This window comes from Notothenia coriiceps, unplaced genomic scaffold (assembly GCF_000735185.1).
Source record: "Notothenia coriiceps isolate Sejong01 unplaced genomic scaffold, NC01 NC01_scaffold00010735, whole genome shotgun sequence".
Classification (NCBI taxonomy): Eukaryota; Metazoa; Chordata; class Actinopteri; order Perciformes; family Nototheniidae; genus Notothenia; species Notothenia coriiceps.
The window spans coordinates 39,486-64,054 of NW_011343436.1; the positions used below are offsets into that span (position 1 = coordinate 39,486).

Genomic DNA, 24,569 nt, shown 5'->3' on the forward strand with positions numbered 1-24,569 from the left:
GGGGGGTGTTCGAGGGAGATTGGGGGGTTTAAAAAAACGACCAGACACCCGCCTCATTACATATGCGCAGTGTTTTTGGAGCTTTATTAATTTATATCTTGTCAGGCTACACCAAAGCCTTCAGAACTCTTTTGGCTTTTTAATACATTTATTTATTTATATATCATCCCGCTATCACTGTTGTCTTCCCTCTCCCAGCCCTCGCTCTCCCCCCCGCCCAACTCAATCTACAGTATGTCTTGATTCTAATCTCTCACCATCAACATGTCTGCACACGCACGCACGCACGCACGCACGCACACACGCACACCAACCTTCTAACTGTCTCATTATCAGTGCTTGGCGAATGTTAAAAGGTGTTTTGCTCACTTGTGAGAAGAGATTATCTTATCCGCCCGTTTGTACACGGAACAAAAATATAAATGCAACACTTTTGTTTTTGCTCCCATTTTTCATGAGATGAACTCAAAGATCTAAAAAAAATTCTATATACACAAAATAACCATTTCTCTCAAATATTGTTCACAAATCTGAAAAAATCTGTGATAGTGAGCACTTCTCCTTTGCCGAGATAATCCATCCCACCTCACAGGTGTGGCATATCAAGATGCTGACTAGACAGCATGATTATTGCACAGGTGTGCCTTAGGCTGGCCACAATAAAAGGCTAGTCTGAAACGTGCAGTTTTGCTTTATTGGGGGGGTCTGGGGGGGTCCGAAAACCCTAGGGTTAAACCCTAACCCTAACATGTCACCCATTGAGCATGTTTGGGATGCTCTGGATCGGCGTATACGACAGCGTGTTCCAGTTCATGCCAATATCCAGCAACTTCGCACAGCCTCAGGGTCTGGGGGGGTCCGAAAACCAGTCAGTATCTGGTGTGACCACCATTTGCCTCACGCAGTTCAACCTATCTCCTTCGCATAGAGTTGATCAGGTTGTTGATTCTGGCCTGTGGAATGTTGGTCCACTCCTCTTTAATGGCTGTGCGAAGTTGCTGGATATTGGCAGGAACTGGAACACGCTGTCGTATACGCCGATCCAGAGCATCCCAAACATGCTCAATGGGTGACATGTTAGGGTTAGGGTTTAACCCTAGGGTTTTCGGACCCCACCAGACCCCCCCAATAAAGCAAAACTGCACGTTTCAGAGTGGCCTTTTATTGTGGCAAGCCTAAGGCACACCTGTGCAATAATCATGCTGTCTAATCGGCATCTTGATATGCCACACCTGTGAGGTGGGATGGATTATCTCGGCAAAGGAGAAGTGCTCACTATCACAGATGTTTTCAGATTTGTGAAAAATATTTGAGAGAAATGGTTATTTTGTGTATAGAGAAAATGTTTTAGATCTTTGAGTTCATCTCATGAAAAGTGGGAGCAAAAACAAAAGTGTTGCATTTATATTTTTGTTCAGTGTATTATACATTTGTTTCCTATACTTTTTTCGCATTTGTCGTGGAATGAGTTGGTGCGGTACACATCAGCGTGCATTGAAAATGAAGGGAGAAATATTTCAGAACGGGCTTGACCTAAAATGACAGCTGCTCTGCTTTGAGAAAGCTCATGGCAACGTTCAATCAAAACTGGCATCTGGGTGTCGGCAGTGAAATGTCACAAAATATAGGTCAAGCATTGTACCAATACTTTTGTTAGGAATAATGTTTTTCGGCTCTAGATAATATTTGATCTTATTTTGTATTCAGAACATTTTGGTTAAAATATACAATACATCTTAATTTTATTCTACATTATTATAAATGCCTTAACTGTTAACAAATGGGAACAGCGGAACCAGCCTTAGGCAGCGAAGCTAACAGCGGCCTTTAAGGGAAAACAAACAGAGAGAGGTAAGGAAAGCCCTCTGGGTACTTGGCTTCGAGCAGAGGTTGGAGACTTGGGCTTCTGCCATTAAAAACACACAATTCGTAACATATAGACTTATTCACATGCTCAAAAACACACACACAAATACACACTTTTACAGTCCAATCTAATCAGGGTGTAAGAGCTTATTTCACAGTTAATGGGGGGCGCTCAGAAACAAAGAATATTTGGCAGAAGCAGCATTCTGCAACAGCATTCATTCACATCTGTTGGTGTTAAAAATGCCTATGAAGATGTCAGAATTCAAACATGTTCAGTGATCGATATCTCAAAATAGAGCAGATGTTTTCTTGCCGTGTTCTGGTGCGGGGAAACCATCTGTGGCGTGCATTCCTTCACGCTTCATTTCCACCTCGCACACATGTAACTTTACTATCAAAGGATCTTTGTGGTTACAGTAGACAAAGTGAACCATATAATGAAGCAGGCTGTTGCTCTGTGCAGAAAGGATATGCTCTGTTGCATCGTGTGTAATAAATAAAAGTGTAAATCACTGTGCCATCGTATCGTCGAACCTAAGCATCACATACACACAAATAAAAAAACATATTTTTCTTTACACACACATAATACACACTCCTCTCTAAGAATCCCCTCATGGTCCTCCTGAAGTGTCACATCTGGCCCAGAAAAACCACAGCATCCGTCTTCACAGATGAATTGAAAGCTGAGAAGTCAGGAAGAAGGGGGAAGAAATAGAAAAAGGGTCTCTTCCAGCTTCAAACGAATCCCCCCGGTGAAATATTGTTTCAATGTACGCTGTACTTTGTAGCCCTAATGCCGGCTTTGAACTGTTTTGGCACCTGTCACAAATACTGATGAAATATCCAGAGCACCATTTCCTTTATCCTTCTTGCATTTCCTCAAACTCCTCTTCTTCCTCCCTCTCTTTCCCAGAAGCTCTTTCCGCTCTGTCTGCTACCCAGTGTGATCTCGTATTTGGAGCTTCGTACGGTTGCACTTCTGAACTTTTGCAACATTTCCTCTATGAACTATCCAAACTTTAATTCACTTGCTTCTGGCTTTTGGCGTCATTATAGTCAGACTTTAAATTCTTTAATGTAAAGTTCGGATTCAATGTAGGAAGAGGCAGGGTTACTTTTTTAACACGTTTCTTATATACTTCCTAGACAATCTGTTTTCTGCTTCATGGTATGGCAACCTCAAAGGACTTGAACCAACGTATACCATATGTGCATCAACCTTAAGATGACAATAGGACTGAATGAAGTAAAGGGATACTGACAAAGGAAGCAACAATCAGACAGCTGAGCTAACACAAAGTCAATATGCAGATGAATTGAATAAAACCGCTTTGCCAATGGCTACGCTAACTTCTGACACACTGGCATCTACAAGTTAGCTTAAGCAGCCCAATGCTGAAACCTTACTTTTTTTCACTCATGGAACTTTTGACGATGCAAGCCCACAGCTCTTTTCTTTTCACTGAGGACGGACTTCAAAAGCTACAAGTGAAAATCAATCTCCACTTTCTTCACAGTCTCTTTCTCTCTCTACATCGCCGGTCCCCTCCATCAGTTTTCAAGCGTCGTCTGAGGCTCCAGGCTGTTAATTATATAGGATGTTGTCAGGGGGTTTGGGTATGTTTTTGACTGTAGTACGGATGGAAGGATGGATGTAGTTGATGTGAAAAGGTGCTGAGGGATCCCGGCAATCTTCTTAAATGTCTTTCTTCATACTTGGTTGTTCTATTTCTCCATCTTTTGTACTTTCTTTACACCTTTCCTTTTTATTTTTTACTTTCCTACAGCTATCTGACATCCCTGCTTCTCTTTTTCTCTGTTCTGAATTAAATTGGCCTTCTCTGATTTTCCATTCTTTAAAAATCCTTTTCACATCCGTTCTCTCAGTCCACTCCCTTAATTTCCTCCTCTCTCCAACTATCCCTTATTTCCCCCTCTTTCCTCTCTACATACTCATCCTCCCTCCATTATATTGAACAGCCCCCGCACCCACCTTTCTCCTAGTTGATTATACATCAGGTCTTCTGTAGCCCGCTTCTTCCTCCTTTAGTATTCCCCTTTCTCATTATGTGGTATGCATGTGTTTGTGTGTGATCAGACACACAAGGCCAAGGCTAAGCAGCCTAATGAACAAACTCCGGCATTGTGTTCGGGCCCCGGGGACGCGCTGTAGCTTCTAATGTACAACAGCTCAGAGGGGAAGGAAAATGCACTGACAGGGAGCCAGCTATCTGCTTAGATGAAAATGTCCAACAATAAGCCAAGCAGAGGGTGTGCAGGAAATATTTGACAAGAATCTGGTCGATGTTTCCTTATCCCAAGCTGTTCTGACTTGTCAACCTTGTCGTCCTATCCTGCGAATGGATGGGACAACACTGTCAATATCAGGCTCTTGTTCAGTCTTAATATATACATTGTGTTACATTCGTTTAAGTATGGTTTCAAAGGGGATATAATTGTATTATTAACTTACTTTTTCAGTGCTTGTGCACATATATTTGGTTTTTTGGAGTGGCTACTAACCCACAAACTGTGAAATAAAACATCATAATGAGATGTTTGTGAGCTGCTTTGGTCCGAAAACATGGGATTTAACCAGCCATTCAGGTTTGGCTCCTTTTTCTGTGTCACTTCGCCCCAACTCAGTATGTCCACACATGGCTTGAGGGCTATCTTTGCAAAGGTGCACTATATTTTTCCTGCAAGGCAATCAAAGCAGACTGTACTTTTTTGGGTGCGGTGCTCCGAAAACACGTTTTTTTTTTTTAAGCATTCAAGCTTGACTAAACATGTTCTATTAGGAAACCCAAAATGCAAGTCTGATCCTCAAAATGAGCCAAATATGTCCCCTTTGAAGACTGCTAAAATGTGTATTTTGGATAAAAGTATTGGTCCGAATCATGTCAACATTCAAGGCCCTTTTCCTAAGACTACATGAAAGGAAGTTGGCACTCTCTGCCTGCCACATGTCTCTTATTATACGAATCCCTTAACGGTGTCTCTAGGTTGTAAAATATGTGATTTGTCAGCAGCGATCTGGTTTGTTATCCTTTTGGCTCCAACAGTACGTCACAGGGTGGGTGTAGTTCCACCCAAGCTTTAACTCGTATTGTATAAGAACTGTCACCCGCCCTCCTGCTCTTTTTCCACCTCTCTTTTTCTACCTCGTTCTCAGTGTTAACGAGATCTACATCGCTGCCAAATCATGGCATGAACACACTGTAATGACTTCATTTCTTCCAGCACATGAACACAGGCATATGGGAAACATTATATCCTGAGTGGACTGTCCGGTCTCATTCTGCCTCACTAAAGTTGAACGTGTGCAAGCATAGAGGCACATTAACCCAACTGTATATAAATAAATGCATTTTTCCATATGTATCTATGCAAGAACACACAGTCCAGTGGTGTGAGCCGGTGGATAGGCTGAGTCCAGATGATCCAAACAAGAATCTTGACAGCTCTGGACAATATCACTGATGTGCAGCATGAGCTCATTACTCCCCTCCACACATAATTAATTCCAGCCTATCTTCCTGCCATAACAATGCAGCACTGTTACAGTATGATGCAAATATTTTTATAGGGTAGATAATCTTTGTGAACTTTGTTTGAAAAGCCCTGTTGCTTGTGTGTTGTCGTGCAGAATTGCTATCTGGTGCAAGGCCAGTGGGAGCATTGCACAAGCCCGTAAAACATGTGCATCGCAGCTCTTTAGGCTGACTCTTTTGTGGCAAATCTGGCCTGAAGTCAAATATGTAACCCACGGATTGCGCGCCTTTTTTGTTTTTTTACAACAACTGATTTATTTCATCATCCCTTGTCTAATCTTACTCTTCCTTGTTTGCTTGCTTTTCTGACTTTATTGGACAATTTCTTACTAACAACTGATTCCTGAGGGAAAGAAAAACACTAAAGCATCTTATTTTTCTGTTGTTTCTGCAGGACTGCCCTCAGATCCTTCCCTCAACGCAGATCTACATCCCTGTGGGGGTGACCAAGCCTATCACGTTAGCCGCCAAGAACCTGCCCCAGCCCCAGTCGGGACAGAGGAACTACGAGTGTGTCTTCCACATCCAGGGGGAGATGCACAGTGTGCCCGCCCTGCGCTTCAACAGCACCTCCATCCAGTGCCAGAAAACAGCGGTGAGTAAGAAAGGAAGGAAGATAGGAAATATGGGTAATCTGGTCGTGTGAATGGATGCCATTAAAGCCCTGGCAATGCTAGTGAACACAGCATGTGATGGTGGTAGTGTCATTATAGGAACAAAAGAGGGAAGCAGAAATGGATGGTGTTGTTTACGAAGATAATTTGGTTGCTGTCGATGGATTCCGGTAGAGAAAGGCACACAGTTGGATAAGGAGATTTTGATGGATGCCATTTTGTTTTGCACACTGTTAAAATAAAAGCAGATGTCAATCATAGTTTTGACGGGAGATCTTGGCGACAAGACTAGATCCGGAGGGAGATTCTGAAATGTGTACAAGCTAAAAGCGTTTAGCACTATTACTCTTCACCTAATCAATTCAACTACGTAACTAAATCCTGATCGCAGTAAGGACATTAACTCGGTCAGAGTTTAAGTAATGGCCTCCTACATCTAATGACCACTTTGGATACTAACATGCTCATTGTACTGATAGATCGCCCTGCGCCACTTGCACCGGCTTGGTCTCAATCTAGATAAATGACCCGCTGCTGATCTTCCCTAGTTGAACTGATAGTTGGAAAATAGATATTGACGGCAAGAGTTCACAGAGTCATAATTTGAATCGAGGCACACTTATGATAAGCCTATATTGTGGGGAGATTTTTTCACTTGGTCTGTATGTATTGATTCAAATCATGACAGATCATTACTGTTCAGACAATGCATCATTTAAATCATTTATATCGAGTGTGAAGCTGCAGTGGTCAGCCATCAAAGAGTTGTTCTGAGCTTCTATCATTTTAATGTATTTGCGGCTGTGGCTGGTAGGGATTGGTGCGCTGGATTAAACTGTTCTCGAGGACCCTTTTTCACAAGTTTTTTTAATAGGATTTTGTAGTGTGTGTGTAGAGGATTTACAGGTATGCAGGTCCATGCCTGTTCTGTGTGTTGAAATATGGTGGTGTGTGTGTGTGTGGTTTTGAGACTTCAAACTAGCGTGACAGATAAGAGGTAGCTAGCGTTGCGCTTCACTGAGGCTGAAAATGTGAAGAGGAAGTCTGTCTCTGAACCTAGTTGGGAGCGGATTGATCATGTATACACCTCCACTCTATACCTCTTCCTCTCCTTTCCTCTCTCTGTCTGTCGTGTCATACTTTCTTCTTCTGCTATTCCCTCCTTTCCTCCCATACACTCATTTCTGCTGCTTGCCTCTTCCCTGTCCATTTCTTCAACATATAATGCAATGTACCAAAGCTGACATGAGATGAGCACTGCTGCTGTTCATTTTTTGCTTTAGTTCAGGGTGTCACCAGAACATGTCGCACAGGGATGAACATCTTTGACGGATTAAAATAAAGCAGAAACATCTAAAATTCTAATAAGCTGTAGCACACAAACTCTCTATATGGTACATCATGTCAAAAACAGCCACAAGTGTATGTAGTCATATAGATATTTGTAGACACTATTATTTACCAGTCTCTGTTTAGCTGTATAGCTGAGTAGCTGCTGTGACAGCTAGCGCAGCATTTGATTCTGTCCGTATCGACTGGCTATCTTCAGGTGCTGGCACGCGCTAGCAAGTTGTTAGTGAGGCAGGGCTAATTAGCTAGCGATAGGGTTGTCTCTCCGCAGAGATGTCTGTTTATTGACTGTTTATTGTAGCTGCAAGGCCACTGCTAATCAGCTGCAAAGACCAACCCCAGCCAAAAAGCTGAATTTCTCCTTTTGATGTCCACAAAGCAGACATGCTAGCAGCAATTAGCCTGGGGCTGTCAGTGCTTAGCCCTTGTTAGAAATGAGCCGTGCCAATTTGACAGCGCGCTCAGATATCGATGCAGCGCGTGCAAAGAGCATACATGAGGCAGTAGTTAGATTCAGTAGATAAAAAAGGTGCCAGCTGCATGAACTTGCCATTAAGGCAACATTCATCCAGCGTAAGCTTATGAGTGTAATTATGTGTCATGAATTATTAGGATGAGACTCCTATTATAGCTCTGAAAGCAGTATTTCAAAAGAATGAGGCTGTTAAATATTAGTTTATCCGTTTATAGACCTTCATATCTATACTTTTCATGCGCTCTGCTCCATGTTTGTTCCTTCTTTGACAGTGTTCAGCACCAACTCGATGAATCATGTATGACTCTGCAGTAGAAATAGACTTCATCTGTTATGCTGCGTACAAACTGCTACCTCGGTTTGTAGGCACACAGCTACAGGGATGGGGGTTAATCAGTGTCTGTGCGTGTGTGCACATGTGAATCCCTCACTGCGCCGTAGGCTATGGATCCCAGGATAGCTGTGCATGTGTTTGTTGGGCTGTGCAGTTTCATTACACCACTGCATGAACACTGTTGGGGAGGTGGTGGCCAATCAATGTGATAGAGACAGGGTAGCTAATCCACAGTTTAGCCCTGTGTTTGAGATACACATAAGTGTTTACCACTGTGTCAAACTGACATACACTCACTCGCTTGTTGCAGGAAAGACGAGGACAAGGGAAAAGACAAAGAGAATTGAAGGTTATTTATATGAAGTAATAACGAAGAAAAGCAAGAAAGAAAGACAGGAAAGAAAACCTTAAGGTGGAGAGGACATAGAAAAGGATAGAGGAATAAAGGAAAGAAAGATAGGGAAACAACCACAGGAAGAGACGCAATACCAGAAAGTGTTAACGGCAAGAAATGGAGATGAGAGCAGGCCAGATGGACTCGGGAAATTGGAATGTAGTACACAATTTCAGGTGCGATGAATGGAGAAAAGTGAAAAGGAGAGTGATATTGGAGCGAACGGAGGGGGGGAAGAAAGGATGAGAGCATGCAAGGGAGAAAATTAGCTCAAAAGTCTCCCCTGAGGCCTCAACCGCTTCTCCTCTCTTTCATACAATATCATCACACTTTCTAAAAGAAGATAACTATCCACAGGATATTCAGCAGATCCACCGTCGGATCATGTTTAAACTTTCCCGCTCTTTATTCCATCCAGTGACCGTAAAAACTCAATATTCTTACATAGTATCGCCTAACAGGAGGCTGTCAATAAGCTACTGTATATGTGACACACATGATATGAGGTAGCTAATGTAACATCAGCTCCATACTAACCTTGTTTGGTATTGACTTTCCATATCTGCTTATGGGGGGGGGGAGGATATTGATGCTAAAGTATTTCTGTATAATGTTACTGTACATACCAACTGATCCCAAAGGGGAAAGAGGAAGCGTATCACAAGACATGAGAAAGAATACACTATTAAGGAAAGGATGATTTTTCTCCAAGCAGAGACATGAAACAAATAGGCTCCACAAACAATATCCAATGTGTGGAGACTTTGAAGAATCATGCATTTTAGGGGTGAGGCTTTTTAATTGGCTATGATATAGCGGTCTTGAACTTTCACAAAGTTTATATGGTGAAAAATATGGTTTGCTCACACACTTTCCCTTTCTCACTCCCAAAGGTGGTTACTGAGCCAAACATAATTCAACACATTTGCAACCTGTGAAAGTTGATGAAGCGGCAGATTGTCCAATGTCCTACAGCAAGTTATTTGGAGAAGAGGAGCTGATCATTTAAAAAAATAAATAAAAGAGTCCTCTCCATATGTTTTAGTGCCAAACAAGCCCACATTACCACTGACACATTCGGAGCCATCCGCCAGGCCTTATGGTAGCAGTTAACTCCGGTCTGCAGCAACCAAAACAACAAGCTGCTGTCTGCGTTGGTCCTTTCCGCTTTTCTGACCCGTGTAAGGCAGCTTCCTGGTGGGTGTGGGCCAATGAGAGGCTGGGGTGAGAGTGCAAAGGCCAAGAAGATGCAGAGCTGTGGCCTGGGAAGTTGAGCGCCGGGGTGCCCATGGGAGCAAACAAACACATGTATGCACACAATGCCTGCACACACACACACGGCCACACTCTGAGGTCAGGGAGGCTGACGGAGCGCAGCTGGGCGTCGTGTGAAGGCCGAGGTTGAAAGAAGAGAATTTATGCTGTTTGAGACTTGTTCTCTTTCTCTCTGTTCCTTCATCACTCCCTGTTCCTATAGCATGCTGTACTTTGGTGTCTCCATTGTCCTCCTCTCCTCTTTATCCCTCTTTCTTGTTCCGTCCCTGGAGGGCAGGAATGAGAGGACAGATAATATCTGCACAGGCCTTACACCATTACCTTCCGTCTGATAAAGTGCTCAGCAACTCCATCACCCTCTTTCTCTCACTCCTTCACCACGGAGAATAGAAAAGCAGACACAGGGGCAGGAGGAGAAAATCTAGTTTGGTATACGGTGTGTGTCTGTGTGTTATCCTTCTGTGTGCGGGAAGAGCAGCTGTTTGTTAAAGGAGGAATGGGAAGTATCAGGGGTCCTGATGGCATCCAATTAAGGCAGATAAAATGATGATGAATTGCAGGCGGGCAACAGAGACGGACGCATACACACACGCAAGCACGCACACGCACACACACACACAGAAAGACAGCAGAAGGGGATACAGATTTGGAGGAGAAACCGAGAGAAGGAGAGCAGGATAAGGAAGGGAAGTACAAGAAAGGCAAGGAGGTTTGGAGGAAAAAAAGAAATGGATGAGGAAAAGAGGAAGGGTGAAATGACAGTGTGTAGGGCGAGAGTTTGGATGGCATAAAAAGTAATATGCTCCTTTCCCGATGGGAAATGAGGGAAGGACGGCACGCAAGACAGATGCATAGACAGATGAATGGACTGATAAATGGAGCAAACAGAGGTCTAGGGAGGAGGCCAAACATGTCTGCAGGGAAAGCGGTTAACACAAACCACACTGGTCTAATAGTGTAACACCCCTACGTTCTGTGTGTGTGTGTGTGTGTGTGTGTGTGTGTGAAGGAGAGGGAATGAGACATTCAGCACAGTGCAGATTCAAAACTTCTCTGACTCTTTTAAAGACTTTCTAGAGTTTATGGGATTCGTTAAAGATGTAACCGACTGTAAAAATGTAAATTATACAGAAAGAGAATTGTCATTTTGAATACACACTCTTACATTCATACATGCACATAGTCCTAACGGTGGCAGAGACAAGGCTAATGAGGGCCTCGGCGCTGGCCAGTGGAGGGGAGGCGCAGCGGAGCATGGTACAGCCCAGTCTGGCATGGCCCGGCACAGCTTAATGAGATATAAACACTGGACCTGCCATCACAGTCCGCCACAGCACACACTGACACTGTTTTAATTGGCTTGCTCTCTGTGTGTGTGTGTGTGTGTGTGTGTGTGTGTGTGTGTGTGTGTGTGTGTGTGTGTGTGTGTGTGTGTGTGTGTGTGTGTGTGTGTGTGTGTGTGTGTGTGTGTGTGTGTGTGTGTGTGTGTGTCCTTTAAAGTGCTGCTGATTGAGGATCGTTTGTTTTTTCATTACTTTGTTCCCAAGTCATGGAACACCTCCTACAGTACTGACCTCATTTAGATTAAGATTACAGCACTACTTTGCTTTTATTATTGCCTTATGAAAAATAAATGTACACATTTACTCGACAGTCTGTTCCTGTTTACACTGAACGCTCTTCTATCCATAGTCCCATAATGCAGCTATTAGTCAGGAGGAAGTAAGAGAAGGCTCTTCCCTGTCCTCATTTTCCGTCCATCCATTGCTTCGTTCTCCACCTTCAGCCCCCCGTCTCTCCCAGTTATTACCTGTCTCCATCTTTACCTCCTCCTCCACCTCCTTCCTCTTCATCTCCGTCCCGTCATTGGCTCGCTGCCTCTCCTCCCCTCTGACAGGTGAAGAGCCCTACTCCCACGCTCCTGTCCTGGATAAATAAGAATTAATTGCTCCTCAGCTATCAGCATATGCCAGCTTCTCCACCCATCCTCCACCTGACTTTCGTCATTTATTTCTCATCTGTGTCTCCCTCCTTGTATCCATGCAATCTGTAACCTTTACTCTAAATCTTCCCTCTCTTAAAACAGTGCTCCACCCTTCAAAGTGTGTGTGATGGATTGATGAGAGGGGCAAGCTTCAAAAGTGATTGTTAAACAAGAGTCTCTTTTGCTATTAACCTGATGAGAAATAAGAAGCTGTTTGAAGCAGAGGAAAGACCTTTGTTAGCCCATTAGCCTGAGTCTGTTAGCATGATAACCTGCTGTAAATGTCTAGTATGCTACCACAGAGTTGATTAATATCCTCAATGATTTATGATATATAATATTCCATAAGAGCCCTAACAATTGGTGTTGTAGTAATTGGATGAAAGACTTATTGGTTTATTTATTGCCCGTAACAAATTGGCGTGTAAAGACTGAAACATTGACTCATCTGCAGTAACAGTAGCTTTATGAAAAGCTAATTCAGTTTAGCAAAGACTTAAATAAAGGTGCTAGAAGTCAGTGTAAATAGTACTGGTATCCCTTTTTCATTTATGACTTCAACTTGACAGAAACGTAATAAAGGATATTAATCGGGGAGTACTACAAATAATTGTGATGGAAAGATCTTTCGACAATAGTCCGGCACACAAGATGTGATGTTTAATACATTTTAGTAGTGGCAAAATATCTTTGTTTGTAATACTGGCTTCTGTCGCAGAAGCAGCAAGAGCCACTGTTGCTCCAGTAGTGACGGCAGATACGAAAACCTCCACACCAAAGGACCCAAGCCTGGGGAAAAGTGTGTACATTTTTTTAATCTAATTTTTCGTTAGTAGCTCAATCAGTGACAATCCTTTTATTAAACCACTTGTTTCAAAGTGCTTCTTAGAGCAAGCCACTAAGATTTTTGCAGATTTGCAGTTATGTGTAAGTTAATAGATGCTCTGGGGCTTGCAACAAAAAGCAGTTATGTGACAGAACGGTTTAATTTGTGAGGGGAAAACGGCCACCAGAAGAATGGCATGAGTTGACAGATGGGGAAAAAGGGCGAGGATATTAAAAAATATTGACGTTTCTGCAAACGACCAAAAATCAAGCTATTGTCCAGGGAGAAGTCTAGTAAGCTTACACTAGCTTAATGCGTAGGCCGGAAAAATAAGAAAGACTGGCGATGGCAGCATTATTTTTTTCCTCAAGCCAGCAGTTTCCCCACTCTCCTCTCTCTCTTCTTTCCATCAATGAAGAAAGTATGTGTGCGAGCGGATATGCACGCATGTGTGTTTGTGTGTGTGCGTCCAAGAGATAAGCTGGGTAACTGGGTCCGGCCATGTCCTCCAATCCTGTTAGCATTAGCGATTAGCACTGGCTAACAGGCCCCTATTATGAGCAGCGGCTGATTCCACGCCGCCTGACCCCACACATACAGTAAATACGCACATACACACTCACTAAGCTATAGGAAGGATTACCACTTGATCCTTGATTAGGAAGCCATATCTGCCTGGAAGTTGTGTGTGTATGTGTTAAAGGGAACTGTTGTGTATCTATACATTTACACACACTGTTTGCTGTAGATTGGCTAAACACATTTAATATGGGCCATCATTCACTCTGTGTCCACTTTTGCACCATTCCAATGTGACTTTCCTGACATAAAACAATTTTAAATCTGGAATTCTCTAGATCGATATTTGTGTTTTATTTCCGATAAGTGGCATTGTAACCTTGAGAAAGCTTTATGGAGAAAGGAACGAGGAAGAGGGTAACGTATCCTGTCCCAGGTATGGGCTTGCCCTGGGCTACTCTTGTATTTTTAGCTGTCCAGCTTGCACACTCTTTCAAAATGACTAATTATCAGGCCATGACCCTCACACAAGGTACCCGATGTTACTTCATACATGCGTTCCTTCACCCCTCCCTCTCCATCCATCTATCCCGACCTCCTTTTCTTCAGCTTTCAGAGACAAAGGTCTGGCCCAGCTGGCATCTGTAGTTTTAACTCTCAATTTTTTGTTTAACTTAACATATACGTCTCTTTCTCTCTTTTTTGAATAATTTGTTAAAAAAGAATAAGAACGCTTATCACTAGCAAACCTTACTTTTGTCTTTCCTCTTCAACCTCTTTAATGCCTTGCATGTTCCCTTGGAGTCAAAGGCTGTAGACAAAGAGCGTTGCCATCATTGGATACAATTTCAAATATTGGGATTACATGGCTGAATATAAAACAGTGATTTGTGTGGCTCTATTCATGTTTTCTCCTTCCTTTACACATGCAAATCGTGACCTTTTAGTGAATAACCTGCTTAATGTTTGCATTTTCATATTGGAATCTGCTGTGCAGTGAATAAACCATGTAAGCCGGCGGTGCATGTGTGTATTCCCTGAACTGCGTATTGTGCAACAATGCTGGTTCAGTATGAAAGTTTAATAAGCCTTTGGTGCAATGAGAGAAGAAGAGCTTTGGATCATAACCTAACCTTTCCTATGGCTCAGTCCCCACCCTCTACTGCCCATTAAACACACACACACACACACACCTCTCCCTAACTAAATATTCATGTTGTTGTTGAGTGAAGGAGGTACATACCCAAGCAGATCCCAGATCCCCCTCTCCACCTACACCCCCTTTGAGGATGGATGTGCAAACAAAGAAACATACCTGTAACATGGATTTTTTTTTTAAAGACAGAGGGCAGGCAGTGTTGTTTTAGCTGTCAGCACCTCCAAACCTCCAGCCGGCGTGTGGTGCAGAACGTGTCAGGGTGTAAAGCGGGGGTTAAGAGGTCCTCAGACATCCATCATCTATTTCTCTATCAGTGGAATTGGCCCCTCTCAAGTAATCCAGAGGGGGATCAAGCCAATGTTATGATTGGTTGGTCATCACAGAAGCTGGGATAGAAGTGGAAGAAAGCTTGACCCCGTGTCTTTTACTGTAGCCTGTCTTAGGTCCTGAGAGGATATAACAGAGCAGCAAGGAAAGTTAAAATGGCTGAAAAAGAGTGATGGATACAATAGAAAACCACATATTTGGCTGTGTATTAGATAAAGAAAATCCACATTAAGCTCCTGCTGTCTGACATGATAGATATCTTTTAAATGATGAATAGACTTTCCCTCTGTTTCTGGGATCTGAAAGTGGGGAGTTTGAGTCAAGATGGTTGGAAGTCAGCTTCTTGAAAAAACCACCAAGCTATTCAATGCTTTACCGGCAGACACTTAAAAAAACAAATGTTTTGCCAAATAGCCAAGCCTTACCAAAACCATTCCACCTGAGGAATGTTCAGCTCTGGTTTCAGCTTGTGTGGCCTCCCGTGCTATAGAGACTGTCCAACGTTTTATGAGCTGGCATAGCTTGGATTCTGTCGTTCTGGCCAACTCAAACAATTAACAGCCTTTTCACTTAACGAGCAGTCACTCGATTCAATGTTCATGCAAAATATATCATAATGGACCTTAATCTCTGCTGCTACTGCTGCTGTTTTGGCTTTTGACTACTTCAACGTTAAGCCACTGTGCATATTCTGTGTATGAATTTGATCTAATAGCAAAGCAAGCCTCGTTTTGTTTGCGTAGTTTCTACTTTCAAACACCTTCATTGGCTTAAACAATGGTCAAATATAAATCTTCCCGTAGCTTGATAACGCCCTTCTTTGTATTGCTGTCTCTGTTTCTTTCCTACCTTACCATCTTTATTCCCCTTGCCTCTCTGGCCTTTCAGTGTCTGTTCAATCCTATCCGTCTCATCTGTTTTTTTCTAATCTCACTCTCCCTCTTTATCACTTTCTTGCTTCTTTTAATTTTCTCTCTCTACTTACACGTGTGTCGATCCTCTTCCCTCCCTCTTCCTTTCCTTCTCCCTCATTGTCTCGCGTGCATATACAGTACACACTTAAGTTATGGCGCATTCACACTGCAGCGCGGAGCTCACTTTAAGCGTGCCGAGCCGTGCGGGGCCCGTTTTTGATTGCGCTTCCACTTGGCCTAGTTTTGTCCCGGGGCTACTTTTTCACCTTTTTTCTGGCCCGACTAAATCGTGGTTCTATCGAGGCCAACAAGCGGGTCCAACAACCGGGCGGTAAACTAGTGACGACTGCTGATTGGTCAGAGAGAATCGTCACAATTCTCGCGCGACTTAATCCCTAGTGTCGCATATATTAAGGGACGCTTGCAGTATTTTTGAAAACAGTGAACCTTGCAGCATTTTTGAAAAAAGTGAACCTAAGAAGAAAAAACCACATACCAAGAAGCAAGACACGATGGCTTCCACATCCTCCATTGTTGTTGTGTGTTTTGTGAGTTGTGTCGCATTGAAGATGACGTCACGGCAGTTGTATGCAGCGTCGCTCCGCCCGCCAAAAAGCCGATCGCCCCGCCTACACTGCGTTACTATAGTAACTACCCCAGTTCCTAAACTGTAATGTGAGCGCAGCATTTAATAGAGGCAACCAAACCCGAGCGGGCCCCGAGGCGAGGGCCTGCGTGTAAATGCCCAATAGTGCCCTGGGGTAATAAGTGCCGGGGCACTAAAGTCGCCGCAATAGTAGCAAAGTACTTGGTGTGAAAGCGGCTAAAGTTTCCCCTTCGTTTCCTAGGTGGGTGGTTCTCCCAGTGACTCCTTGCTTCTGATTGGCTAGTTTGCCCTATGGCGTGCACTAGGGTTGGCATCAAATGCCAAGCAAAGATTTATAATCTCAAAACATCAAAACTGTTAGGTGGTTGCATTTTGTCCCAAATGTCATACAAGATGATTGGTGCTAAGTTGAGGAAATTTATTCAGCATTTAAGGCGCAACGCGCATGTCAACATTTGCATTTTGCCAAAAAATGTGCCATTTCCGGTGCTTTTAAGAACTCCTTTATGGATAACATACATGGCCCATTTCTCAAAAAAATACAACATACGTTTACGACGAAATGTTTTTGAAAGTGACCTAAATGTGTTTAGTTTAAGAAGAAACCGTTGACTTTGTATCGAACCATCACTGCAAAATGGGTTGAAAATGGTAGTCCTATCAATTCAATTCAATTCAATTCAACTGTCATGTAGTTAGTCCTTCCACTGTGCATTCATCTTGCGCTTGCCGCGGCGAAGATTGGGCTGTTCCAGCGGTCATGCTCTANCTAAACTGTAATGTGAGCGCAGCATTAGACACGCTCACATGTTCTCTCCATCTCTACCCGGTGAGGAAATGCTCTTGTTCCCAGGCAGACTGGGTGGTCTCATGGGGAAGAAGGACAGATTGAAGAAGTTCATATGCTCGGACTTCAGTGGAGAGAAATAATAGCTGACATCAAAAACACGTGTTGTTGTGTGAGCGTCTTATCTTCCCGCGCTTTCATGTGTTTTTATTCATCATAATTTATTTCCTGTTTAGAGTCTGCGATCCATCTTTGATGCATTCGCTGGCATCCGTGTCTTGGAAACTGTCCTGTGTGCAGAATGCATATTTATAGTGTGATGTTGTGCACATGTGCTGTTTTTTCTGGACATGTTTGGAATATGTGATAAAGGAATCTGCTCCATATTTCCTTGTTTGACTGTGGGCGTTCCGGGGGGATGGAGGTAGGGGAGAGAAAGTCCGACTGAGATTGATGGGGGAGGAGGTTTGCAAACAGGTAGAGGGAAGGAATAATGAGATGGAGAGAGAGAAAGAGGAAAAGGATGGGTTGGAATGGAATGGAATGGAATGGAATGGAATGGAATGGAGGATCGCGCGAGTGGGTGAGGCAGAGGAATGTGTGAAAAGACCAAGGCAGACATGTCAGGGAACAAATTGAAAATGCCAATTTCACTTTAGCCCCCACCAGCTCAGGCACTTACAGGCCAGCCCCGGCCTCTTATTCCATGTGTAAATGAATGGTGTCCACAGAATAACACACAATCACCTCTCTCTATCCATCTCGCCCTCGCTATTTCTCCTTCACCCTCGCTGCAGTGCCATCCTCTCTCCACCGCTTGTTCCTACTCACTTCCTTCCTCCTTCTTTTCACCCTCCTTTTTTAAATGTCAATTCACACTCCACGTGTCCCCTGCTCACTCCACCTCTGTCTTTCCAACCCATCACCCATTCCAAACATCTTCCAGTCTTTAACCATTGCTCTTCGCTTAGTTACTCTTATTTCCTGCACTTTTCTTTACTATATATCATATTTACAGTAACTGTCTGTGAGAGTTACTGTAACTTTCTCTGTGAGTTATATGTGTCTGATATTCTGCAGGCCAGCTCTCAGGTGAAGTTACTCAGGGGTAAAAAAAAATCTCTTCAAAAGTGCATGGCTACTAAATAAATCAGAGCACAGAATTGTTACTGAAAAAACCGAAAGAAAATAATTTCCCCCAAAAAATAAACCCGAAAAGCACACAACTAGTTTTGAGATACATGGAGACATATTCCTTAATTTTGATATTAGCATCTCTGCCTTCAGGTCCCGCTGAATGTAAATCATCCGATAGTAAAAAGTAAAGAATGAATTCATCCGCCATTCACACATTGTAACATTGCTGTGTCCTCTCATTTCCTTATCTTATCTAAGCACATTTTGTCGGTCCTCAAATACATTCCAATTCTCTATTATTACAGATAGTCAGGATACATCTCACATTGGAGTGGCTGATATCACATAGTGGCAAAGTTGTTCCTAGATTCAATCTGCGAGGGCCCCAAAGCCTCAGGATAGGGTTTACACATGGGATTTTATCGCCACTTCACCAGAAGAGAATAGTCCTGCTATCTCTCAGCCCGAGGCCATCAGAGATAGTGACCATAACACTGGTAGTGAGAGTGACTGTGCACCCTTTGACTGACCGAGACATTAGGTCAGCATGGACCAACTGAAGACTAACCAGCTCACACTCTCTCGCTATCTAGCCTCTGTTTAATGTAGTATGAAAGAAGGCTAATGAATGGATTAGTTAATTTGTGTCTCAGATTTGAGGGTGTTCAGTTCCTGATGAATAAGTATTTTCACATGATTGTGTGTTTACCTCAGTGTCTGGCTGCTATGTGTACGTGAGGTGGGGATTGGGGAGAGGATGTAACTTCTAAAGCGGCATTTTATTTGCCCGTGATAATCGTCGTTGATAAATGATGAGTTGGGAGCGTGGTGGGGCTCTCTCAGGAGCTCTTTCTCTGCTATTAATGCTGTTTACACACCGCCATCACATCGGCGCTTTTGAAGCTTGTTGTCTCGTTTAAAGCAATTCCATAAAACTCATTTACGCCGTCGACGAGTCAATTACATTTCAACTCTTATTAGTTCAGGATGCAAAAATGAAATTAGATGAGAATATTATTGTTGGAGATATATTAAGGCTTTTCATTCATCACTGGGATGGAATGAGTCATGCAGTGATGGGGACTCCAATCTCTTAATCAACTCTGCGCTCCGCCAGGCAGCGGAGGATGTGCTGCGTGTTAAAATCACTATAAAGCCTGTCTCTCATCATTCATTTTTATGGCCCTTCAGCTGTGTGAGCACTGCAGTGTATGACACTACTGCAGCCACTAGCTGAACTGAGCCTGCTCTCAGTGTTTGAGTTCTCTCTCTTTTATTGATTGAATATTTAATTAAAACACCTACAATGTCTTACACTGATGTTATTCATGTAGGAAATTATTTTGTAAGGTAATAAGTGAGTTCTGTTCTTTTTCTATTTCAGTATGCCTATGAGGGCAATGACATCAGCGACCTGCCGGTGAATTTGTCTGTGGTCTGGAACGGAAACTTTGTCATCGACAACCCGTTCAACATCCAAGGTGAGTTAATGTGTTGTTGTGGATTATTGATCTTTTTTTTTATCTCTTCATGCGTCTTAACCTTTAACATGAGACACTGTAGATAATCCATCACATTTTTTTAAAAACATGGATGACGCAGCATCTTAAAGAAAAAAGAACTCAAAACTTGCAGGAACTTATACATACAATAGCTTTGTGACTTTGAAAAATCAGCTCCGACTGCATAGTAAATCATTTATATTGGACTAAAACTCCTTGGCCAGCACAACCGTTCCAATTGATATTCTTGGTCTGTAAAGGGTTCTAACTCTGTTATTTACTCTGTATTTCTGAGTAATTGCGTACGGACGTACTGGAATAGTTCTCCATTAAACTGTTTGCACGTTGTTCATGTGTTGTATCAACATTAAACTTTGCAACTGGAGGAACCTACTCCAATGCTGGCACTCACAAAAGTTTAAAGAGATGACACGTACTGTACACAAAGTCATTTGTGTTCACTAATACATATATTGACTCATCATTATATCTGAGCCTCTGGTTTTACCCCACAAGACTCTTTTGTCATTGCTATTAGGTAGCAGATAAGTAGTGGTAGCATCTCACAGCTGTAGCTAGCTGACTGATAAACCAGTGTGACAATGAGCAATTTAGACACATTTTGTCTGCAACAGAGCATTTGAATCTGTTGAACAATGTTTACAATTTACAGTTTTTGCATTGCATTTGGCAATGTTAAGATGGCATACTAGAACTTCTCCCTGCAATGCACACTGTTACACATTGAATTGTATTGTACTGTAATTTATCTTGCAAGATAACCCCTATTGTGATGGTTCCAGAAGTACCCACTTTAGCTGACAGGTATTATTATAAACAGTGTGTGCAGTACTGTTTGTACAATATATCCACTATTTAAGCAGCATTATAATTTGCACACCACTGTATAACCACACCTCGCTCTCGTTGGAGAAGACAATGAGATCATGTCTGTTGGATATAATTACAGATAGGACCGTACTTACGATGCTGTCGACATAATTATTGTGGCCTGTACAGCACAGCAGGGGTCTGTAACATTATTCTCCAGCTGTGAGGGAACATAATCTGCAGCTACCACTGCGTTCGATACTTCATGTTGATGACACAAAGAGTTTTTACAGAGGGAACTGCATTTTCTCGGCCTGTTTGTTAATCTTTGATGGTCAAAGACGCAGCAAGGATTTGTGTGTATTATTTCAGTTTAGAAGATGTTACATCTCTAAAGCCTGTGAAGCTGTGCTCATTGCCATTTTGTCAGTAATGTAAGATAACACCACAGTCACTTTGTTCCACTTAGTGATGTCACTCCCTGTAGTCTAAATGCAGGCTGTTGAAGTCTAAAATGTCACATGTTTCTCTGGCTGCTGACTCTGGTAATATGTATGTGTTTGTAACCTATACCAAACATGTGTGTATGAACATAGGGACCCCACTGTTATCCCCTTTAATGGGGTGTTTATATTTATAGAGCCAACATAGGATGCTTTGACAGTCAGTGGCACTCCCAGAGACAAAGTGTTTCTAAATGGCATCTGTTAGACGCAGCAGTATTGACATCGCACAATATCAGCGGCACGCATCAGTGTCTCTGCATTGTGTAAATCTCAAGTGTAAATCTCCTAAAGTGCAACTGGAGGCGACCCACAGCCCCCCTCCATCTATCTCTCTTCACCACCAGCCCCTTCCCCATTTTTTCAATCACGATAATCATCTGGTGAGCAATACTGACTTAAAATACTGATATGTTAATGTAATTAGAGAGGAGTCGTTTAACAGACAGTAATTGGTACAGGGTTGCTTTAAAGCTGCTCCATGACCAATGGGATTTGGGGGTGGAATAGCAGAGAGAGATCCGGGTTAAAAAAAAAAAAGATTTGCTGCTCCAATCCTGAGGCCTTTGGGAAATAGTATCTTGACTTGGTGACATTGGAGAAGTTTCAGATTGTCTTTGAAAAACTTGCAATGGACCTATTTGGTTGATCTTTAAACCTTTCCACAACTCAGGCTGTTAGAATGTGCACTTAGTTAGAATGGTGAAGTTACATTATTCTCTCATTGGCTTTGTCCCCCCCCTTCATTTTTTGTCCCTTTCTTCTTCTTTTCCTCACCAGCCCACCTATATAAGTGCTACGCCCTGAGGGATAGCTGCGGGATGTGTCTGAAGGCGAACCCCAGGTTTGAGTGCGGCTGGTGCGTACAGGAGAAGAAGTGCTCCATGAGGCAGGAGTGTACTCCTCTAGAGAGCACTTGGATGCACGCCACCACAGGAAACAGCCGCTGTGCGCACCCCAAGATCATCAAGGTAAGCCTCGATCGTAGCAACACATGCGGCTCAGCACACAACTCCATATTTCAGCTCAGTATGCTCCTGAAGCCCAGCAAGGTAACACATTCCTGACTGCACATGAGTCCCTGCAAGTACACACATGCTAATATTAAATTGGATTAAAAGTATTAAGTGCCGTTGATTTATTACAAAAACATGGAGCTTTCCAGGGCAATATTGCTTTTTTCATCCAGAGTTTACATACTGTATAGGGTTAAAAAAAGGGAGCAGAAATTGATTTTATATGTACATTTTTCAGCTAGATACATAAATAAAAGTAGAACCTCTTTATTGCCAGAAGAATTTAGCTGACGCCGTCTCAAGACATTAACACCCCAAGGTCTGTGGGACCAGGGTACCGCCCACTCTTAAATCAACATTACATGTAGCTGCTAAATTCAAGCTATAGAGAAACCCTTCTCTTACCTACTGTATGTTAAAGTTAAAGCAGACACTTCAGCTGTTATTTGGTGTGCGTTGCTCAGCAACTCGACCTCGTAAACAACAAACAAGTCAAGGATTTTTCAGGGCAGGAGTAAAAAGGGAGGGGGTTCAAGCGACAGAATGCCCTTTGTGACAAGGTTATATTAGCTACTTGTTGGACAAAACTGTGGAACTAAAAACGTGCATTTTGACACGAATCTAAGCTTTGCAAAAATCAGCTCATTAGTAATTAAAAGTTTGGCCTCAGCGAGTGAAGGTGGAGGGGAGGTGGTCGGAAGGATAGACAACTTAGAAGCCATCACCATGACGGCAACCACAACACAGATGGGTCGGCCAGGAGGAGGCAGTTCACACACACTAAGACTGAACACACAGACATGATTAGAGATGATGGCTGCACACACACACACACACACACACACACACACACACACACACACACACACACACACACACACACACACACACACACACACACACACACACACACACACACACACACACACCTGAGTAGGCAGAGAGGGTGTTTGTCTGTTGTGTGTGTGTTTGCAGGAGGGTGACAAAGAAACCGAGTGTGGAAGTGTGCTGCTAATTGTGTGCCGCCATGGGCGCAGAATGTGTGCGTGCACGCATGCATCTGACAGGCTGGGCGAGCTAAGGCTTCTAAACACCGTGGCGTACCCATCTGTTTCCACCGGGTAACCGTGGAGGTGGTCCTCGTCTGACTGTGACCTGGGTCACTGTCACTACAGCTCTCCACTGGGACAGACACACACATGCACACACACAAAGAGCCACGCACCGCTGTGTGAGACGTGTCTAAACGTTCAAGCCTTTCACTCGTTCTCATTGGTCTTTCCTTTCCTCTCATTGGTTTTCCTCCAGCTTTCAACACATTTTTTGCCCTTTTCTGCTAATTTAATTTTATCTCACATCAGACGAACAATCATCTGAGTCAAAATGAGGGACATTCCTCTCTATTTAAATAAGTGTGAAATATATGTATGGTTTAAAATGCATGCCCATTTCACCGATGCAGACTTGTATGGCTGGAGCCCTCAGAACATTTCCTGTATGACACGGGTTCGTCTCTCTGAATGCGTAATGGAGATATTGGATAATTGGGGCACTGGCACATAGATAAATCCGTTCGCTAATGCTCTCTCTCTCTTCTTGCTCGCTTCGGTTATCTCTTTGAAACAAGCGTACAGAGGCAATTGGGTTTTGTGTGCGTGTATGTATGAGAGAGATGGGGGGGGTGGTTGAAGAGGTGAGGTGGGGATGAGTGTGTGTGCGCAAGCATGTGCTCCTGCATGCATATTGAGGGGTGAATCCTGGCCTCAGGGCAAGATGTTGGTGGCAGTCAAAGAAGCAGGCGTATCGAGCTTCAAAAACCGCAGGAGGAGAAACATACTGCAGGTTTGAGAACATCGAAGAGACAAAGAAGAATAGAAAAAGGGAGAGATATAACTGTTGGAGGCGTTATCTCCACCCCACACTGCCAGCCTTACCTCTCCTCTCCACCTTTGACATTTACAATGTGACATTTATTGCTAAAAGAACATCTGCAGGCGACAAAGAAAAGCTCTTTCTTTTCTTCTGCCATTTCATCACCAAAGAGCATCACATCCACCACACAAATTTGTTCTTTGTTATATTTTGCCGCACGCTAGCTTCTGTGTGGCCATAAGCTAGCGTATTAGCCGCATATTTCATTTGGACTGGAGAATGTGTGTTTGATCGGGAAGGAAACTCCACTGGAGAGGGAGTGTGACCGCGCAAACAACATGCACATTAAACACACAGCTATCCAGAGCTCTCAGAGCAGCAAGCGTTGAACCCATTTGGTGTCATTTCCAAGTGTGCTAATGCCCATTTAACGTTGTTCAATAGTGTGCAGTTGGGTACCGTTCAAGCAATGTCTCTGGCACCTAAGCACTGTTCTCCAAACACGGCAATTTATGTTTTAGGCTCAGAATGATTGGGTTAAACCAATAATTTAGCTGTTGGGCTGTTAGTGCGGCATTTTATTGTGGGCTGCATTTCTTCTTGCCCTCCTGCACTGACACTGTGCTTCTAAAGATTAATGTAGTTCTCCTTTCACAACAAGCAGACACACAGTTTGTCGTGAGAAAAGCACGGCAGCAAGCACACTTGTTCGGCTCC

At 43.1% G+C, this 24,569-nt stretch overlaps 1 protein-coding gene across 1 annotated transcript in view; it reads left to right on the plus strand.

Moving 5' to 3' along the window:
- LOC104946193 (plexin-A1) overlaps positions 1–24,569 on the plus strand; it is a gene marked incomplete at its 5' end in the record, with an annotated part of 80,401 nt that overhangs the window by 22,452 nt on the left and 33,380 nt on the right. Inside the window, 3 exons of the mRNA XM_010771972.1 lie at positions 5,821–6,021; positions 19,513–19,609; positions 21,745–21,935. Coding sequence (XP_010770274.1) covers positions 5,821–6,021; positions 19,513–19,609; positions 21,745–21,935 — 489 coding nt within the window. The remainder of the gene's footprint in view (positions 1–5,820; positions 6,022–19,512; positions 19,610–21,744; positions 21,936–24,569) is intronic.